The sequence below is a fragment of the Agelaius phoeniceus genome, chromosome 14 (assembly GCF_051311805.1).
Source record: "Agelaius phoeniceus isolate bAgePho1 chromosome 14, bAgePho1.hap1, whole genome shotgun sequence".
Classification (NCBI taxonomy): domain Eukaryota; kingdom Metazoa; phylum Chordata; class Aves; order Passeriformes; family Icteridae; genus Agelaius; species Agelaius phoeniceus.
The window spans coordinates 15,780,092-15,801,587 of record NC_135278.1 but is presented as its reverse complement, the minus strand read 5'-3'; the positions used below and the strand labels follow the sequence as shown (position 1 = coordinate 15,801,587).

General features: G+C 50.6%; 2 protein-coding genes across 2 annotated transcripts; both read right to left on the bottom strand.

Moving 5' to 3' along the window:
* Window positions 1-4,377: 4,377 nt before the first annotated feature.
* LOC129125918 (putative P2Y purinoceptor 10) lies at window positions 4,378-8,824 on the bottom strand. Its single transcript, XM_054641629.2, has 2 exons — window positions 8,678-8,824; window positions 4,378-5,543 (listed from the first exon to the last, which is right to left on the bottom strand). The coding sequence occupies exon 2, from the start codon at window positions 5,491-5,493 to the stop codon at window positions 4,378-4,380; it is 1,116 nt and encodes a 371-aa protein (XP_054497604.2). The 5' UTR covers window positions 5,494-5,543; window positions 8,678-8,824.
* Window positions 8,825-12,662: 3,838 nt separating this feature from the next.
* Window positions 12,663-21,201, bottom strand: LOC129125765 (putative P2Y purinoceptor 10). Its single transcript, XM_054641378.2, has 2 exons — window positions 21,117-21,201; window positions 12,663-15,644 (listed from the first exon to the last, which is right to left on the bottom strand). The coding sequence occupies exon 2, from the start codon at window positions 15,640-15,642 to the stop codon at window positions 14,620-14,622; it is 1,023 nt and encodes a 340-aa protein (XP_054497353.2). The 5' UTR covers window positions 15,643-15,644; window positions 21,117-21,201; the 3' UTR covers window positions 12,663-14,619.
* Between the last annotated feature and the right edge of the window lie 295 nt (window positions 21,202-21,496).

Below are 21,496 nucleotides of genomic sequence, written 5' to 3'. Positions count from 1 at the left end.
TAAAGCTTCCAGCTTTATTCTGAAGCTGCTGATGACTTGATGGGCTTTAATTAACGTGGGAGCCAGAGCTTTCAGCACTGAGGGATCTTCTCTGCAGAGTTGTGCCTGTGGTGCAGGGCTGGGTTTTGGATTGATGTTTTTGGGCTGGCAGCAACGGGGGTTGGGGTTTAGTGCTGAAGGGGGGTTCTGTGGAGCTGGGGTGTCACTGAGCCCTCAGAGGAGGATGCTGCCTCAGCTCACATCAGTTCTGGGGTGTTTCCCTAATTTCAGCAGGATCTGGGATGTGAAACCTTCCCAGCACCTCCCACCAGCTGCCTCTGCCATGCCCTCATTCATTTCCCTCTGCCCAAAACTGTGTGATGTGACACCCCAGGGTGCCCAGGCTCTCCACCAGCATTCCCCTGTTCTCCACCAGCATTCCCTGGCACTCCCTGCCTCCCACAAGGATTGAGGGGGATGGTTTGGAGGTGACTTTAATAGACAAAAAAATTGAGGCCAGTCCCAGGAATCATCAATCCCTTGTGGCTAAGCAGCACCCAGGCTTGGGGATGGGCTCCTTTGCTTTCCCACTCCAGCACACAGTGGATTCTCTGCTTCACTGCCATTTCCATAGCAGTCAGCCTGGTTAGGGGAAGGCAGAGCCTGAGCTTGGGGCAGGGAGTGGATGTAGGGTACTGAGGGAGGTTTTGTCTCAAAACCACCTTGCAGGGCACCCCAAATCCTCTTTTGCTGGTGCCATGCTGTGTGCATTGTCACTGGCATCCATCCCATTTCCCATCACTCCAGGAGCCTTCCTGGGCTGTGGGGTGGGAATTGAGTGTGCCTTTACTAGCAGGCAAGTGCCAGTCTCTGAGTTTTCTGTCCCCAGGGAAAACCCTGGCTGGACCTTCCAATCCTGCTGCAGTTGAGGCCAACAAAAATCAGGAGGTCTTGGAGCTGGGCATCAAATCTCAAAGCAATTATTTTACAGCATAAAGTAAAATTTTAAAATTATATTTTTGTCTTGTATTGATTATATAGTTTTTCCTTTGCTTACATTTGTATCTTACAAGAATTGGAAGTTTTCAGTTTTTCTAAGCTTGTGCTTCATGACCTTGCAGGAACTCCTCAGAGAGAACCAGCTGAGGTCTTTCTGATCTGCACTGCCTGTCTTTAATAGCAATAATTCCTGGGAAGAGGTTGTCTGTCTGCTCTCCACGTGGCTGGGGCTGTCCCAGGGGAAAGGAGCGTGTCTGGAAAGGGGGAGCAAGCACAGCTCCATGGATGCAGCTCCCAGCACCTGCAGGGCTCACGTGGAGCCAGGGATGCAGCCGCGCTGCTGACACCAGGCTGAGGACTAAAACTGCCGGGTTTCCCTGCCCTGTGTGCCTGCAGCAGGGAATTCTCTTGAAAAACCAAAAAATCCCTGCAAAAGGAGCAGGGCCGGGCGATGGCGTGGCAGAGTCTGCCGGGAAGGATGTGCTGGCTGTGCCGGGATGAGGCTTTGGCTGCTCCCTGGAATGCCGAGCGCCCTCCCAGTGCTGAACCCTGCCATGGCATCCACGCAGAATTCCCAAATCCTCTCCCCCGTGCCCCGAACAGGACCCTGGAGCATGGGACGGGTGATGGACACACCTGGGGCTGTCACACGGTGCTGTCCCACCACACCCCAAACTTGGGCTTTGCAGGGTGTTGCTGGCTGAGCACACGAATCGAAGAATTGGATTTGGGTCTGATGAAATCATGGCTGTCTGTAAAACAGCTCCCTGGCTTGGAGAACCACTCCCTGGCTCGCCTGGGTTTGAAGCAGCAAAATTCTCCTTGAGTGTGTTGGAGCTGTACTCGGGGTTGGAGCTGCTGGTGTTTGTTCCCTTGCCAGGGACAGCACTTCCCCTCTCCAGCACGAGGTGGGTGGGTGGAGAAGCTGCCCCTTGCCAGCAGTGGTGCCAAAAGTCAGGAGAGGTTCGATTGTGAGGGCTCCACAGAGGCTGAGTGGTTTTCCAGAGGCAAAGTCACTTTGGGGCTGGGCTGGGAGCATGTGGTCATGGAGGGAGGATAAAGGTATTTTTAGCTAGGAGAAAAGCAGCTCCCCTCCCTCCCTGTGGGGCCCTAAAAAGTACTGTGCAAGGGACAGCTTGGATACTCCCAAGTACTGCATAATTTTAGGGATATGTAAGTGTAGGTTTTGATGGGATTTTGGGAAAAAATTCCTCCCTGTGAGGTCACTCCCAACCCAAACCATTCCATGATGTACCTACAACTGATAAAGCAGGAGCCTGGCAGGCATTGGAAGAGCAGGAAGCACCAGTTTGTACTGGAAAAGGATGTTCCTTCAGGGACTGTTTCACAGAAAACCCAGCAAAATCTCTGCTACCCAGGGTGTCCACCCTGCAAGGGATTTTTCTGCTGCTTGAGGCAGGCACAGCCTGAGGGAGGGTTTGCTCTTAAATCTCCATGTGACATTAGGGAGAGTTTTGGGTTTGCTCTTTCCTGTTCTCTGTTTGGAAGGGGCAAGCTGTGTTGCAGAAATGTCAGAAAAGCAATCTGAAAACAAACTGGCAAAGTCCCAGTGGGAACTGGAGCTCCTGGGAAACCTGGAGCTGGTGCTGCCAGTAAAGTTGGAGCCACAATCCAGGATTTGCTGTTGCTCAGGGCAGGCTTATAAATGACCTGTCCATGGTCATTCGGGGCCACCTGGATGTCCAGCCCAGCTCCTCAGGGTTGTGCCATTCCCAAAACACCCGGGAAAGCCACAGTGCTGGTGAGGATCCTGCTGGTGTGGCTTGTCCTGTCTGTGGGAGCTGCCCTGAGCCAGTCCCGGCATCGGTGAGGTTTTATTGGATTTCCTGTTTTGCCTCCACACTCTGCTGGGTTTGGGCCATCTGAAACAACATTTTTCCAGCCCTGAAAGCTCTTTTTTTCCCCCCAAGCAAACAAGGAAAACATGGCCTTTTGTTATTTATGTTTTTTGTGAGAGGAGGAGGAGATTTGGGACAGAATGAGCCCCGGGGCAGCGGCTTTGCTGCCTGCTCCTGGAGTTTTCTGCCTGTCTCTGGCACACTTTAAGTACCAAAGCAAATTCTTCCAGTTTGTCTGGATCTCCCATTTGGTCTCCCCCATCCAGCCTCAGCACCCATTCTGTGCTTCCCAGAAATGCTGCATGGGGTGGAAATGTGCATCCAATCATGGGAAAAGCTGTTTTCTATTGAACCCTCTCTGCCTACGTTTACTTAAAAAATACTTGAGGGTTTTCAGGGAGGAGGAGACCTCAGAACCCCTGCACTGGCCACTCTTCAAGGCTTCTCCAAGCCCCAGACTTGGGTGTCCCCCCCAGATTGTGTCACTGATCTGAGAGGAGATGTGGAGCATAATGAGAACATTTCCAAGCACTTAAAATAATACTCCTGAAGCTCGAATACACATTGGGATCATTTTATTTCTCAGAGTTTGAAGCTTTCAGGGCGTACTGGAGTAACTTTTGTAAATTTTCTCAGTACCCACTGAAGGTTGGGATGGTTTTTGGTGTTCAAAGCAAAACTGAAAGTTTGGATAACATCTTCATGTGCAACCACACACGTCAGCAACATGACAAATAACACAAGACTCCCAAGAACAACACAAGAGACACCAATGATATGTCCCTGTTTTTGCAGCTCACACCAGAGCTCTGTGAGTTCATGTGCCCTGTGAGGTGTCACATCTCCCTCTTTGCTTGTGGCATATCTATCATAATTTGTCTTCCAGATATTGATTCCCCATAATTAACCAAGCACCTGCTGCTCCCAGGAGCCAGGTGGATCCTTCTGCACAGCTCTGGGTGCCTTTTCCAGCAGCATGAGCTGAGCCCAGTTTGTTGAGCCCTCTCTTATAACACTGATGTGATATAGGTTAATACTGTGCTTGGTTGCAGTCCAGATTAGGCTGCATTGGACCCAGGTGATGGATTTTTGTAGTGGAAAATGTTCAGTTTACGTGGAGATAATGAACTGTCCTGATCCAGAGCCCTGTGTGAGCATGGTGGATGCTCCAGGTGATGGTGGCTGTAGGTACCCAGGATCAGGGCTGAAATCCCCAGAGCTGTGCCAAGGCTGAGCCTCTCACTCATAGCTCAGGGTTCAGAAGGATTCCCAAAATGGCAAATCTGCAGAAGCACTGAACACCTGAAATGAGGCACCTGAACCCACTGCAGTTCAGCCATTGGCATCAACAATGGCTTTTGAGGGGATGGAAGCCAACAGTCCCCAGCTGCAACAGCACAACCAGCAAATCTTTTGGCACCACAACATCCTCATGGATCAGGTCCTGCCATCTGCGGCACACAGGGACAATTGCAGACGGATCTGGACAGCAGAGCAGTCCTCACTGCAGCTCTGAGAAGCCCCTGCATGGACAGGGCTCTCACGAGATGGACTCCAGCAGCAGCTCATCGGGCGGCACAGTGGGGATGTCCATGCTGTTTATTTGGCCAAAGAACTTGGGAAGAGACCAGAACTTGAGGCGGGGGAGATTCCTCTTCCTGACGCGAATGTCGTGGGCGGTGTCGGTGCCGGAGGCGCTGCTGCGGCGGGGCGGGAGCCGCGTCCTCAGGGCCACGCAGCCGTGGCGCAGCAGCTGCGCCTGGAACTCGGAGGTCATGAAGTAGTAGAGGACGGGGTCCAGGCAGCAGTTGAGGCTGGCCAGGCACAGGGAGATGGGGTGGAAGCGCAGCGTGCTCCGGTGCAGGGCGCAGTCCCGGATGACGTTCTCAATCACCATCATGAAGAAGGGGAAGTTGATGTGGTAGGGGGTGAAGCAGATGAAGAAGACGGCGGCGCACATGAGGACCATCCTCAGGGCCTTCCGCTTCTCTCCGGCATCCTGCAGCGCCGTGGGGCCCTCCCGCAGGGAATGCCACATCCTCCACGTGCACCAGGCGATGGTGCCGAAGGGGATGACGAAGCCAAACAGCTCCGCCACCGTCACCAGAGCGATGGCGGCCCCGGGGCTGAGCTGCTTCACACCCAGGTCCGAGAAGCAGCTGTTGATGGAGTTGGACAGGGCTGGGCTCCTGACGATGATGAGGGGCAGGCAGGCAGCCCCCACCAAGAGCCAGACCAGGGCGCTGATGGCCACGTCGTAGCGGCGCTTCCAGCCCTTGGCTCGGAAGGGGTGCAGCAGGAACAGGTACCGCTGGATGCTGATGCAGCTGAGGAAGCAGATGCTGGCGTACATGTTGAGGTACTTCAGGTAGAAGCACACCTGGCACAGGAAGCTCCCGAAGGGCCAGGTGTGGTTGATGTAGTAGTAGGTGCGCAGGGGCAGCGAGAGGACGTGGGCCAGGTCGGCCACGGCCAGGTTGATCATGAAGATGACGGCTTTGCTCTTCCTGCTGAGGAACCGGCACAGGACCCACAGGGCAGCGCTGTTGGCCAGGAGCCCTGGGATGAAGATGAGGGTGTAGGTGGTGGCGTAGAGGGTGGACTGGAAGGACATCTGGGGGTCGGAACAGTTCCTGGAGGACACGTTACTCTCCATCCTGGCCGGGTCTCTTCACTCATGGGGTGGTCACAGCAGAGGAAGAGGTCCTGGAGTGGGTAAAAAGATGCTGTAAAGCCAAAATCTCTCCACGGAGTGATTGTGCTTTAGGACAGAAGAGTCAATTGTGTGCAAGTCAGTGTGTGTGTGGGGAAGGGTGACCCCACTCCCAGGGAGCGATTCCAGGCATCCTCCACCCTCTCCCTGCAGAGGTGCTCTGCGGGATCTCGTGAGATGCCCCAATTACAGTGAATACCCTGAGCTCTGTAACATCCATCTCTTGATTGCCAGAGAGCTTCTGCAGCTCCCAGGGTTTTCCAGAACCACTTTTATTTTATCAAGTTTCCCATCACACTCTGTCAAATTGGTGCTCTACATCTACAAGCAATTTCAGCTGGACTGTAAATAAATAGGGATTTGAAATGGATTTAGACACTGTCTTTGCAGATCCGTGCAGGGATCTAATGTGAATCAGCAGCAAAGGCAATAATTAACATCCCCAGGCAACTGAGGCCAGGGGAGAGCTGCAGACAGATCCATCAGCTCTGGCTCCAGAGTTAAGGCTGGATTTATAAGTTAATAACTGGCCGAACACACGCCAGTTGCTCTGCTGGCCCTGCTAACTCAATTCCGGCACTCCCGGCACATTGTGCAGGCATCGTGCTGGAGCAGCAGGAATTATCCCTCAGCAGCAGGAATTATCCTTCAGCAACTGCTCAGGACATGCAGGGAGATAAATACAACTCCTTCCTAGTTAAAGTAGAAATTCTTCTCCTCTGTTTAGCCATGCCAGCTCACCCAGTGCTCAGGGGATTTATTAGGGGGTCATGGGGAGTTCAGGTGCTCCTGCTGCTCTCTGGAGAGGTGATAGATTTTTGCCATTCATGAGCAGATCCCATGGGAAAGAATCTGTTCTTTTGGGAAGAGGGGATTTGTCAGCATCAGGATACAAACCCACGGGTGGCAGCGTCATCTGTAACAAACAGTGGCATTTTCCCCTTGGAAATGGAGCCCATGAGAGGTGGGCAGCCTGCCCTGCCCTTCCCTGCCCGGAGCTGGGGCTGGCAGAGCCCTCAGCACCTCCTGTCACTGTCACCCAACACCTCATCAGCAGTAATTAATTAAGAAGTAGCCACAGTGCTGTTTCCCAGAGCCTGGTGTTTGTCACAGGGATGGATTTCCAGGAGCAAATCCATCCCAATGCTTCAAGTTACAGGATGAAGTCTCCTCCATCCTGCTCTTCCTCACCTGGCCAGCTCTTTGGTGGGGTTACCATGTTTTCAGGATCAGGAGGAAATCATAATTTTAGATATTTCATATTTTTATATGCAGATAAATATCTAAAATACAGCCCTGGTCTCTTGGCTGGCTGCCCCCCAGCCTCACCTCTGATGTCAGCAGGGCCAGTGCTCCCACCCTGCTTTCCAAACTAAGCCTTTCCCAATCTGCCTTCCTGCTTGTCCTTGTTTTTCCAGTGGAATTGGGGCTGCTGAGTGAGGGCACCTCTCAGTTGCCGACTGTGCCAGAGGTTTGTGATTGCTCCACTGAGTTGGGAAAGGCAGGGGAGAGTGGAAATCTGTGCTGAGGGAATACTGGGAAACAGCTCCTGTGTCACAGGATCCCTGTGCTCCTCACCTGCCCAAAAATCCATCAGGGACTTGTGCCCTTTGCACTCAGTCTGTTTAAGCCAGGGAAAGGGGTGGCAGGAGTTGTCTTCACATCCCTGCAGAAAATAGAGAGGGGAAACTGCCAGGGAGCGTGGGGATGCAGCTGTCCCCAGCTCCTGGCACAGCTGTCCAGTGACAGAGGTGGCACTTGGTGTGGGCTCATGGAAGGGGTCGCAGAGCCCCCGGTGTCCCTGCCACACAACTCAGCCCAAATCCTTCACCTCTTCCATGGGGAGCCTCCCTGCTGCTTTTCTCCACGTTTTTCACTGTTCCTGGGAGCACAGGAGTGCCTGTTCCTGGTGGGAGGGCTGGCTGGCACTCCTGGTACCCGACACGGCTTTGGAGGGCACTGGCAGGAAAGCAGCAGAGATCCCCACCCTGGGCGGGGGTCAGGCCAGGCTTGTTCACTACAACAATTCCTGGGAAGGTGGAGTTCTACATTTTTTATTGTTTTCCAGTTTTCCCTTTGCCCCATGTCCCTCCAGCTTCCCCCTGCCTTGCTGGGGGTGTCGGGACAGAGATGCTCTGTCTGGAGTTTGGTTCAGTGCCTTTATAAATCTTCTATAAAATATTCCCGACGTTCTTTGATTATTTTCCCATTTCATCCATGCATGGATTTAAACACAGGCAGGAGCAGGGAGTGTTTTTTTTGGCAAGGCTGAGTTTTAATCAGCTGAAATTCCACGAGGGAGCCCAATATCAGTGCCCGAAGAGCCAGAGCACCGACTGTGGATGCAGCCCCGCCATTCATTAAACATCAAATAACTGCAATTAATTAGGAGGCCAAGGCAGCTCTCAGAGCACCCGGGGCTGATTTTTGGAGTGTTCCTGGAGGCGAATGTGGCTGGAAACCGCCCGGCTCCTGTGAATCAGCCCGGGCCCCACCCAGCCCCACACCACCGGGGTGTTCCTGCATTTGCTGCTCCCGATCCATTGGCAAACTCGCCCTCATCTTTTCCATGGGCTGCTCGGACAGCCCAGGCTAAAGCTGAACTCCAGGCATGGCTGGGGAGAGCCCTCCGAGCTGGGGGATGGGGGCAGAGCTGCCTCCCTTCAGTGCTGGGATGCTGGAGGGAAAAGCAGGCTTGGGAAAAAAAAAAAAATTAAAATAATAATAAATCCACTTATGGCTTAAAATGAGGTCTTGGTTTAAGTAGTGGAGTTTTCTGGCTCTGGGGTTGTAAGCAATGATTTTGTTTGTTTAATCTAGACACTAATAGGAAATGCGTAAATAGAGCTGGTCGCTGATGGCAGCCTCTGTCAGTAAGGACAAAATTGAGTTTTTTTGCCTAAAACAGCCTCTCCCCATGTCCTACCCCATACCACAGCCTGTCCCAGGCACCGACTCCCTTCACCCACCCTCGGAGACCAATTTGTGGGCACAGCAGAAGTGGCTGAGAATGTTGCACCAGCTGCTGCCCGATAACCATCTCTTGAAGAACTGCAAAGAAATGATAAAGTTGCTGAAACTGCGCCGGTTTCATTCTTCTGAAGAAAAGAGCAGAAATGCCACTCACCTTGCCGTGCTTCCCATGCTCCGGGGGGGTCATAGCCGTGCTAGGGAGCAGGAGCAGCCGGCGTCCTGCTTTTATTTCCCACTGCTTTTCTCAGCAATCCCAGCGCCTCCTCGTTCAACTTCCACATGGTTTCGGAGCGCTGGAATCTTGCCGGCATCTGCAGCCCGGTCCGGTGGCTGCAGAACAGGAAATCCTGTATTTTGTTTCTCCTCTCCACACCAAATGTGTGCAGTTAATGACGTTAAAGCCGCTGGGAAGGCGATGACGTCGTTTGGTGGCAGTGCCCTGGGATGGACACCAGGGATTTCTGTCGCCGCTGGGCGCAGGGGCAGTGGGAGGGGATGGTGCCCTTCCCTCCGGCTGCTCCCGCTCCTCTCCACGGTCACTTTGCCCGGGAGGAGCTGTAAAATACAGGAGCAGCCTGAAGGAAAACCGAGCACTCTGCCAGTGTAAGTTACTGGAAGGGAGTAATTTTCCCTCATTTTCTTGGAAGCTTGGTTAGCCTCAGACTATCAAGGCTGCAGACTAAAGCTGGAGGGTTTGGACTTTATTCCTGACATAATGTGATGGTTTAAGGTGGAGATTTCCCCAAAAATACTGTTGTTTAAAAACCCCATAATGTGCATAATTCCCAATCTTTTTCTTTAATTCCTTTAATTCCCTTCCTATAGATATATGCACATATAGAGCATTTTAAGCTGGTTTTCTGCCTGCTGAGCATGACTTCTTTTCTGCATGGCCAAAGAAGTGATGTAACTTTATGGTGTGACTTCTGAGCTGCCTCTTTTCCAGCTGAGCAGTTTTACTTGATATCCAGGGTCACAGCTCACAGCCCAGGGCTTGTACAGATAATTTGGCCATTGGCAACTTTCCCTTCCTGGAGGTAACATAAAAATAGAAATATTCCTACCCTATTTTTTGTGAATGGTTCTGTAACCTCACAAAATTAATGTGAACAGAACTGTGGAAGAGAAATGAAAGGAGGAAGATCTTACAAACTTATTAGCAGCTCAGGGGCTGGGGTCAGGAGTGCACCAGAGCTGTGCCACTCACTCAGCTGCCAGGTCTCCTTGTGCCCAGAAATCACAGAATCTGAGAGTGATTTGGATTGGGGACATTAAAGACTCTCTGATTCCAACACCCCGGCTATGGGCAGGGACACCTCCCACTATGCCAGGTTGTTCCAAGCCCTGTCCAGCCTTGGACACTCCCAGGGATGGGGCAGCCCCAGCTTCTCTGGGCACCCTAAATCCCCATGGTTCTTATCTCAGAGGATTTGGGAGATGCAAGAACTGTTTGTCATTCCCAGTTTTCTTCCTGTGCATCCCTTCCAGCAGCTGGTGCTGATCCTGGGAAGAAGGAGCAGCCCTCGTGTGTTTGTGCAGTGTTCAGAGAGCACAGAAGGGAGGCTGGCACTGTGCCCTGTCCCTCTCCAGAGGGCAGAGGTTAATCCCAAAGTGAAGGAGCTGTTTTATCAGGATATCCTGCCTGGGACATCCTATTTCTGTGTCTGCAGCAGCATATCCAGCCATCCCTGAGCCCTATTTTTAGGTGTTTGTTTCCAGCTGTGCTGCTGGGGAGGGAGAGATCAGTGGATGTCAGACCCAAGCAAGGGCTTTGTAACCAAGCTGAGCCCTTCCTCTGCTCCTTGGCAGATTTTGGAGAGCTTTTGCAGAGGATCACAACATTCCTGGCCATGAAAAGCTGAGGGATTGACAAACCTCAGTCCTCATCCTTCCACACGCATGGATCAACCTCTCCATTCTTCTTTCAACTTGAGCATGTTTTTGTTTAGCATTTCTCTTTCTCTGGCTCATCCCCAACGTGCCTTTCACACGTGGCAACGTTCTGCTTTCAAAGGCAGAAGACACAAAGGAACTTTTAAAATAACTTTTTTAATAACTGTGAGACTTTATCTAAGGCCTCCAGATAAAGGTCTCTTCTCCTGCAGCCTGGTATCCTGTGGGCAGGGGGCCAAATGCAGATGATCAGCATCTCTCAAGCGCTCAGCATTGAGAATATCTGACAGGATGCACCTGAAGGATGTATGAAAAGCAGGGGGAGGAGGAGGTTTTTTCACACAAAGCAGCTTCACCCTTGTGCAGGGAGCTGAGCAGAGCTGGGTGAGCCCCCAGCTCATTGTCCCTCTCACTGTCACACAGAGTTCTGTGCAGGGACAGCATTTGGGAAGCTCTGATTCATTTTACAGCAAATCATTGTCAATGCCTCCCTTACTTTTTGGGCTAAGCCTTTGTCTAATCCACAAACCCAGCATTTTTGGTTAAAATGTACCAGTCATCCCCAAAATCTTTTAAGTGAAATGAAGTGGTTTCATATTTTTGAACTGTGGGGTTGTTATCCTGCATTTCCAGCATATTTTGTTTTTTCCCTGGGCAGAGAGCTGGTAATTTCATTTAAGGGAAGCAAGAGGTACTGCAAGATCCTGCAGCTCAGAACCTGAAGCGGCAGAAAGGCTTTAAATCTCTCAAGAGTTTTTTTCCAAATATATTTGTCCTCATGCACAGGAGGGCTCTTTCAAGCAGGATGGGAGGTACCAGACACCTGCTTCTGGTTGGGATGGGGTGGCACTGCAGAGAAACACATTGGCTTTTTGCTAAAAGGTGAATGGCTCATGTTCTAGAAGAAAAGAAATGTGTTTGCCAAGGGCTGTGCCTTGGAGACAGGCCAGTGCAGGTGGCGTGGAGACATCACCACATCTCCATCCTGAATAGTTCCCTTCAGAAGATGGTCCAACCCCAGAAGCCCTTCTGATCCCTCTTTCACAGCCCTGTGGAGCTGTACCAAACCTCTTGATTTGGTTCAATTCTGCCTTTCTGTGGCATGTCTGTTAAAACAGCTTTTTTGTGTCTGCCCAAGAAAGAAGAAAAGTCTTTTTCTACTCGTGAGTCTGAGAGCAGGACCAGCACAAGAGATAATCCAGGAGCAACATCATGAAATTGTATTTCTTCTTGTCAAAATAATAAACATGTTTTTTGGTCACAGGAAATGGGGTGAATTACAGGAACCTGAGCTAGGCTTGTTGTGCCTCTAATTGTGTGAGGCAAAGCAGCCCCTGCAGCCCAGGTCCTGGGTCAGAGCCAGCACCAGCCAGCTGGGAAGGCAGCTGGAATAGTCTCTTCCTCACTGGAATGCCTGTTTTCTTCTCTTGAGATGCACCCTGAGGTTTTGGAGGCCTGAACTAAAGGGTTTGGATATCACACGTGGGTTTTTGGAGGCCAAATGGATCATCTTGGACTTTCAAAAAACTGCAAGTTTTCCCTGATCTCTGCTCTGAGCTGTTGCTCTCTGGGCTGGCCCATCCTGACTGACTTTCCCTGGAGGTTTAAACCCATCTGGCAGCTGAACGCCACAGGGGTGGTTTAGCTCTACCCCAGCTAAAACCAGGGCACTTTCCCCCACACCAGAAGAGACTTTCAGTCAGAGTTATCTGATCCCCTGCACACCACAGGACTGAAAGTGGTGAATGTGACTTTTCCTCACAGGTTGGGGCTGCAGTATGGAAAAGGAGCGTTTTGGGGAACCTAAGGGAGTTCAGAGGGTGAGTGAGGCAGGAAAATGTGGGGACCTGAGGTGCTTGGGGATGCCATCATGGAGATGGAGAATGTTATCTCTGATGGAGACACCAAATCCTTGCTAAGCTTATGGGCAGGAGAGCCACTGTCACTCCTGGACACGCAGCAGCTGGAGCAGGTATTCCCATGCCTTGTCCATTTCTCACTACCTAGGATACCTTCCCATCTTCAAAATACTTCTAGATCTAATAGAAGTGTGGTAGATTCAAAACTTAAATAAATAACCCCTATTCAGAGAGAAAACAAGCAACAAATCTGCTTAAGAATAATAAAAGTTGCACTCCTTCACTTGAACCCTGATCCCAGGAGGAGCTGATCCCATGCAGTTTTCCAGATACCAGTGATAACTACAAAACTCAGCTGATGTTTGCAAAACAGCTTTTATTTTTTTTTTTTTTTAATTTTTTTTTGAGCATCAGTTCTTGGGAAGTAAAACCCACAGAAGTAGCTACAGAGTTCCCGTAAGTGCCCTTGGCTTGTTTTCACAAGCTGATCAAGGGAGATGGGTGTGAAAGTGAAGGGACAGGAAACAGCTCCCAGTCATGCTGAGGCTGAGCAAGGTCTATAAAAATCCTCAAAACAAGCACTGAAACTGAGCTCTCCCTCTCTGACAACTTTATACAGAGTGTAGCTTATGAGAGACTGCTGAACTGACAACAATTGAGTTGTGTGAGGTCAACTCTGCCCGTGAGCATCCACCTCTTTGGAAGGGGACTCCTTGCAGTGTGCAAACATTTATTGTGTCGGTGACATCAGAGAGAACATTTCCATCAACCCCTGTGCATCCTACTCAGCCCAAAACCATCTTCTCACACCTGGGAGGAGAACTATGACCGCTTATATTGTTTAATTAGTGCTGTTGCCTTTTAGAGGGAAATGGTTGTTTAAACCCTGATTCTTGGCTTTCCTCCCCACCCCTTGTTTTTTTTATTTATTTATTTTGTAAAACAGAGAAGTGGGAAAACACAACATATAGAAAATATTTGGCTGAGTTACATTTACTCACTGGAATTGAATAGTTGGAGTTAAAATACGCATAGCAAGTGTTTTTGGTATTTCTTCTGGTTTTGTAGCAACTGTTGCAAGCCTGTACAAATTGTTCACATTCTTTTGAAAATGTACTGATTTCCAAAGGCAATAAATTGGTCACTATTCAGCCAAATCCATCCCCAGGTATCACGAGATACCCTTGAAGTTACAAAGTGGGTGGAATCGGCTGAAGAGCTGTAACTAATTAAAAAATAAGGGGTAAATGAATCCTTCCTTGTCACTGCTTTGCATAGCTACCTAAAAATGTAAACATTAGGATCATGACAGGAGCTGGTGGAAAAAAAATCACAGTAGTTTATGTACTTAACTTCTGGTCTACCAGTGAAATCACCTTGGCAATGACTCCTCACTTTTTTAAAAGATGCATCAACTGAACAGGTTGAGCTGAGCTTTTTGGGGCAGATTCACCTCAGGTACCTCTGGACCACACACAGAAGGGAGTGAGAACCTGAGTGGTATCACCAGCACCATCAAACCCACCTGCACTGATCCCAGGGCCACCATGGTCCTGCCCCAAGGAGTCTAAAGGCAAAAGCCACCTGCCCATGTCCACCTTGCCAGCTTGGAGGGGAAGAAAGTCACCTGGAGCAAGGGAAGGTGCCATTCTCTGGATGTTTGAAGAGAATTTGTCTTGCAGAGGGTCTTGCACCAACTGCAGGTGCAAGTTCTGGGATGCGTCAGGAATTAGGGAGCAAACAGAGCTGGGTGGGGATGGAAAGGAGGAGAAGAGCAGGAGGGTGAGTGTGGAAAGGGGGAGCAGAGATCACTGGTGACCAGTGGGATACACCAAACCCAGGAGCACATGGAAACCACCTTCACCTGTCCACAGCCCCCACTGCACATACCACAATGTCCTTTAGTTGCTACTGGCCAGTTTTAGGTTCTGGTGTGGTTTTCCCAGAGAAGATCCTTTAGTAGATGTCAGTGTATGAATGTGAGATTGTCTCTGGCTTGATCACCGAGCCTGCAACTGGGAAAATAGAAGACAAGCCTGGGACTTTTCCACCATTTCCCAGTAAGAGTTTTTTCACTCCCTCCTGTGTATTTTGTAGTCCAGTGAGGCCAGGTGTGGGTGGCACAGGGAAGGGGACAGTCACATCAATTGTGTCAGTCACCAGATTCCAACACACCAGTCTTAGACAAGGTTTTATCTTCTATATACTGAAAAAAATTCCACTACCACAAAACTCCCTTGGACAAACCTGCAGGATCGTCCACAAGAGAGTTGGTAATGGAGTATCCCAGACCAGTCTCAGATTTCACATGAAATACCTTAGCTTCTTCCAAGTGGCTTTCTTGTCATTCCTTCATCGACGAGGCGCTCTCTTTGCTCATGAGCCGGCTCCGGATGGCCATGCTGCTGTGCCTGGAAATCTGTTCCTGGAACTCAGAAGTCATGAAGAAATAGATGATGGGATCCAAACAGCAGTCAAAGCTGGCAAGGCTCAGGCAGAAGGGCTGGGTGTAGAGAGTGATGGTGCTCAGGAAGCAGTCAGTGATTACATTCTCCTTCACCAACATGTAGAAGAAGAAGTTGATGTGGTAAGGAGCAAAACACACGCAGAACACAATGGCACACATGGAAACCATCCTCAGAGCCTTTCTCCTCTCCCCGCTGTTTTCCTCTGGGACATGGAAGCCCCGGATGGAGTGTCTTGTTTTCCACGTGCAGAATAAGATGGTGACCAGCGGGCCCACGAAGCCCAGGAGCTCAGCGGCGCCAGTCATCAGCACCGTTCCCACCTTGCTGTCAATCGGCTTCACTTGCAGGTCAGCAAAGCAGCTGGTGGTGTTGGCACCCAGCCCGTGGCTCCTCATGATGGGGAAGGGCACACAGAGGGCCCCCACCACAAGCCAGACCAGGGCGCTGATGGCCACGTCGTAGCGGCGCTTCCAGCCCTTGGCCTGGAAGGGGTGGTACAGGAAGAAGTAGCGCTGGATGCTGATGCAGGTGAGGAAGCAGATGCTGGCGTACATGTTGAGGTACTTCAGGTAGAAGCAGAGCAAGCACAGGAAGCTCCCAAAGGGCCAGATGTGGTTGATGTAGTAGTAGATGCGCAGGGGCAGTGAGAGGACGTGGGCCAGGTCGGCCGCGGCCAGGTTGATCATGAAGATGACGGCTTTGCTCTTCCTGCTGAGGAACCGGCACAGGACCCACAGGGCAGCGCTGTTGGCCAGGAGCCCTGGGATGAAGATGAGGGTGTAGGTGGTGGCATAGAGGATGCTCTTGAAGGGGAGGTCCTGATGGGAGCAGTTCTGGTTGCTCTGGGTCATGACTGGGTTGCTGGAAGAGGCTGTGATGGTGTAGGGTGGATGGGTCATTCCTGTGGAGACAAAAACGGGATGTGAAGGCAAAGGCTCTGCAAGAGTTGTCAGTGCTCAAGTCTGCATTTCTCATTTGGCTGTTCAGCACAAAGCAGAGGTTTGGGAATGTTGTCTGCATGAAACATCCTGGAATCATGTTCAGAGCTGCCCTGTCAGAGATCCCACTGTTCCCTCAGGCATGGGAGACCATTCCTGGTGTGTCAGTCCCAGGAACACAAGTGAAGCTGTGCCACACTGACCATGGGGCAGCAGGAGAAGCTGCCCATCCTTTGGCCATCTTCTCAAGGTCTCCTGTGGTTTGGTCTCTGGGAGCAAGGCAGGAATACATGGATGAAGGGTAATATCCCAGCATATCCCAGCCTCTATCACAGTCATGGCCCAGTGCTCAGGGTGCCAAGCACTGAATCATGGAATGGTTTGGGTTGGAAAGGACCATAAAGCCCATCCAGTCCCAGCCCCTGCCATGGGCAGGGACACCTTCCACTATCCCAGGCTGCTCCAAGCCCTGTCCAACCTGGTCTTGAGCACTTCCAGGGATACGTTGGGTTGTGTTGGGCGTTATGTGGGGGACAGGCCTCCAAGCGCCTCAGAGGACCTCACGGACCCACTTTTCCTGTCATTACGGGCACAAACCACATGCAAAAGTGTAGCAGGGAGTGGACTTGGAAAATGTGACTGTTGTGAATGCAGCCAGTGCTCCTGAAGTGTTCTGTTAATGTATTTAAGCTGATGGAACACACAGACCTGGTCACGCCACCAGCTTCTATTTCTCATCACCATGGCAGCCTCAGTCTGACTCTTTTTTCCGTCAGATAATTTTACTTTTTCGGTACTGCCAATTTCTGCCTCTCAGTCATCAGCAAGATGCCACGTGTTGAACTGTTGGGCCACTTTTCTCTTGCCAGCTTTTGTAACCAGGACCAGTAAGTTTGGTAACTCATCCTCAGCAAGGCAACACAGGCAGGAGTTGGGGTTTATTGGGGGTTTCCTCCCAGGTTTATAATACTCATTACAGTGATTCCCTTCCATGTTGACTATAATGGTTAAAGTTGAAAATCAGCTTCATATGGCACTGCAGACACTGATTCACTCCTCTGACTCATTTCCTGCAAGGGGCATTTGCCAGAAAAACTGTCTCTGTAGGTAGAAATTAGTAACTCCTACTCTGTTACTGAAGCTTTTTCCTTCGTGTTACCAAAAGAGTTGAGTTTATAGCTCTCACTGACACAGAGCACAAATTGCTGGGTTTTCAGCCTCTTAATCATTGTGGTGCTTACATTTGGCAGCTCATCCAGATGCTGCTCCAGGCTGCCATGGAAGGGTTGGGATTCAGCCCCCAAAACGCCCAGACATGGCAAGGTCCCACATGGGACATGGGCAGTGAGAAGGGCCTTGTAACCCCAAAGAGATTCTTGCATTTCTTTCTCAGCTTCCCTCTCACATTCCCACAGCCTTCAAAAAGCAAGGTCTGTATGTTTATCTCCTGCAACAACCTCAGCTTCAGCAGCTCCAGCTGCTGCAAGCATCAGGAAAGTGCTGCTTTTGGGAAGCTCTCTGGCTCATCCCCTTCCTTCACCAAGATGCTGGACCCCGAGCCCTCAGAGCTGCTGGATCCCAAGGCCTTCATCACTACTGGATCCCAGCCCTCAGAGCTGCTGGATCCCAAGGCCCTCATCACTGCTGGATCCCAGGCCCTCAGAGCTGCTGGATCCCCAAAACCTCATCACTGCTGGATCCCAGCCCTCAGAGCTGCTGGATCCCAAAGACCTCAGAGCTGCTGGATCCCAGCCCTCATCACTGCTGGATCCCAGGCCCTCATCGCTGCTGGATCCCCGCCTCAGAGCTGCTGGATCCCAGCCCTCAGAGCTGCTGGATCCCAAAGCCCTCAGAGCTGCTGGATCCCAAAGACCTCAGAGCTGCTGGATCCCAGCCCTCAGAGCTGCTGGATCCCAAAGCCCTCAGAGCTGCTGGATCCCAAAGCCTTCAGAGCTGCTTTTGTCCCCCCAGCTCCATCCCAGTCCCCCTCCCCACACACACCTCTGGGACAGGATGCTCTCCTCCATGTTCCCTATCCCAGGACACCACAGTCTTGCTCCTCCATGAGGCCAAAACAGGCCCATGAGGAGGGAAGAGGTTCGAAGTGTGACAGAAACACAGAAAAAAGATTCATCTGGCTCATGGATTTATCCCCCCTGAGAAGCAGCAATGGAGGCCTCCTGCTCTCCATCTGGGAGTTGCCAGGACAGGGAGTGAACAGGGACTGGAGCTGAGCACGGGGCTGTTTCTCCCCTCAGTTTGGGGGATGTGGGTTACATCCCATTTCCTGGGAGAGCTGTGAATTTCTGCTGCTCCGGAGGTTTCATCCCTTTCCAACTGCTGTCCAGCTGGCCACGGCCTTGTCTCTGGTAAAAGCACACTCACTGCACCTTCTGTCCCTTCAGGTCACCTCTCCCCTTGCCAAGAAACCACTTTCCAAGTCCTCACATGCCTGGTTTTCCTTGGATATCAAAGCTGGAAGGTCTGGCCTGATGCTCCTCCAGACACAGCTGATGGGTGACCATTTTAACCACACAGGATTAGGTACAACTACAAAATGTTATATTTTAAAGACACTTTTATAATTGATTATCTAATTAAATGCTGGCCAATGTGTGCTTGTTCTGCAGTGCAATGAGTGACAGCAGCCAATTTGCTTATCAAGGTCCTTACACACAGCTAAGCCTTATTTAGTCCCTTCCGACCCAGAATATTCTGTGATTCTGTGACTTAGGTCTCATGTGACACTAAGGACAATTGGGGTGATGGGGTGAAGGTCTGATGACTCAAACTGGGCTCTGACCAGAAGTTTTAGGGCAAACTGCTGTGTCCAGCATGTGTCCCTGGAACATGAGGGTGATGCTGAGGGCACACACTCCATGCCAGAGCTCAGCCTGGCTTCCTGGTGGGACAAACCCTGCCCAGAGCATGGAGAGCTTCCCCCTCATCCATCACCTTCATCTGCTAATTGTCCACAAGGTGTCAGAGTTCATTCAAATCTCATTTCTTGGCTTCTTTAAGCTACTTTTTTCACCCCTTAGTGCTGTCCCAACCGCAGCAGTAGGAGTTCTCATGAGTCCACCTTGCCATCATTTAGGAGGAACCCAAACTGAAAATATCCAGTGTTGCTGAATAACTGATATTAGGGAAAAAATTGCTCCCAGGAGTGGGCCTGGTTGCTGGTATCTTTTCTGATGATCATTAAAGGTCTTTTCCAACCTAAATGATTCTATCATTCAATTTGCAAGTAGAAGAATCCTGAACAGCTGCACTTTGGTGCAGATTGCAGAGCTGTGGTGAACCTTGGAACCAGGAGATTATAACACCCATCCTGCAGGTGATGTCCCAGCCCCACCACCCCAGCAGATCTAACTCAGAGACTGGGAACAGGAGGTGGGTGCCCTGCAGTCAGAAAATCCCTCTCTGCATTCAGGGAACTCAGGGTCTGAGCAGGGTGACCTGCTGCAGGCTGGCAGTGCACACAATTAATACATTACCACAATTAATATGCATGGGGTGCTGTCTGCTGCCTCATCAGCAGGGCCTTTCTGAGGATTAAGAATTTCATTACAAAACCATAAAAACATGACAAGATTAAACCATCTTTTTAATCAAAATGCACCCAGACACAGTGCACCACAAAATTACTGCATTTCTGCCTTTCCTCTCACTTGGGCTCAGACTGAGGCTTAATCCCACACCAACCCCTTCTCTTCCCACTTGTGCACAAAAGCAGACACTCGAGATACCACTGAGGGGCCTAAAATTACATTTCCAAAGACCTTCACTGCATGGTGGGTGTGCAGCAGAGGCTGCAGAAAACTGAAATCTCCAGTGGATTTTATCAGTGCTCATTTACATCCTGCAGAGAGGTGGTTCCCACTGCAACATCCTTTCAGAAAAGGATTAAAAAAAAAAAGAAGTATCAAATAAACACACTGACATCCAACCACTATTTTTTATATTTTTTGTGAGATTCTGCATCCCTGATGCTGTTGCAATAAGGATACAAGAAGTGAGCATGTTATTACTGGAAACTAAGCACAGCATTCCTAAGCAAAAGACGTTCATCTGGATAGGCTGAGAAGCACAGGGATGACATTGCAGAGCCCTGGACCTGTCTGAGGAGCCCATCAGAGCCAGGTTAATTGACTTGATTGGGGCACAAACATCTCCACACTCTGCCCTCAGTGCATAGCCATGACACCAAAGTGAAACCTCTGTGCTCGGAGTGGAACATTTTACAGTTTAAGGGGCTTTTTTGGGTTCTCTTTCACAGAAAAAGAGCAGGTCTGGGCTGTCTGCTGTATTTTCATTTTGCAGCACTGGTGGAGCTCCTTCCTGCTGCTCCAGCAGAGACAGCAACAACCCCCTTGGGGTTGCTCCAGGCTGGTCAAGGGCTGTCCCACGGATGCACTTCCCTCATGGATGGAATTCCCATGGCTGATGATGCTGGCACTGGGGCCAAAGTCCCTGCACTTTTACTTGACACAAAAAATATGCCCTTGAAAAGAACCCCACTGTCCCTGCACAGCTGATGCTCCACCCTGCTGAGAATCCCCTCCTGCAGATCCTGACATCCTGACACACCTTCTGTGAGCTTCCCTCTTGATCCACGTGCAGAAATCCTGGATTCAGGGGCCACCCACTCTAAATCCTGTCTGTGACCACCCCATGAGCTGTTTGCTGGGCTCCCAGCAGAGCTGAGCTGCTGGTGCAAGTCAAAGCAAAGTCAGCAGAAAAGCACCTTTTGCAAAGTACAGCTGCAAACCTGCAGACCATGAAGTCAGGTTTAAAACCTTCAGCCCATGAAGTTTAAAACCTTCAGCCCACGAAGTCAAGTTTTAATCCAGACTACAGCCTGAATTAGGAATTAAAACCACCTCAGGATTCTCATTAGCAAATGCAAGTCCAAAAAATCCTGCTATTTTTGTCATCTTGTGTCCCTTCACTATTATCAATTTCTTCCTGTTGCTGAGACTTACAGAACCTCAGATGTCACAAAGATGGGCAGCACATGGATTTTATTTTTTGGCAATATAAATCCCCATTGGAAAAACCAGATTTGCGTTTTACCCTTACTGTCAAGTATGATTTTAAAATAAAATATATTCCCAGAGGAATCATGCAATAGACAGAAATTATCCCTGTTAATGACACTGGAGAACAGTAGGAGCACCGCTAATTGCCCACGCCTGACATTTGTTTTTGCAGGTGCAGCAGCCGCTGTTTGAACTCCTCCATGTGCTCACCCAGAGCACTGGCACACAAGGAGAGCAGCAGCTGCTGCTGCTGCTGCTGCAGGGCTCCAAGTGCCACAAATCTCCTCCTGGCAAGAGCCATCCCCTAAGGAAAAGCCCGAGGAAAGAAAGGGACGTTTCTGCAGGAAGCAGCACGGTCCTAGATCCCAAGGAGAGGGTTTAAAGCAGCCTTACCTTGGCAGGCAGAGCCGTGCTCAGTGCAGCCGAGTGCTCAGGAGGAAGTGAAATGTCCCCTGCACCACTGTTTACACCAGCAAGGGGACCTGGGTGACATCACGATGTGCCACAAAAGGTGCTGCTTTTGGCGGTGCTCAGCTGTGGCTCCAGCCCTGCTCCCAGCCCTGCCAGCTCGGTCCTGGTCAGCTGTCCCCACAATGACCCCAGAATGGGGTTACGTGCCTTTGTCCCAGGTGTTTTCTGTCCTGTGGCTCTGCTGGGTTGTCTCAGCACCCACTGGGAAAATTCCAAGTGGAGTTGGGTGCAGGGCACCCCTTCCTCCTCTCCAACTCTTCCTCCTCTCCAATTCTTCCTTCCCTCCAGCTCTTCCTCCTCCC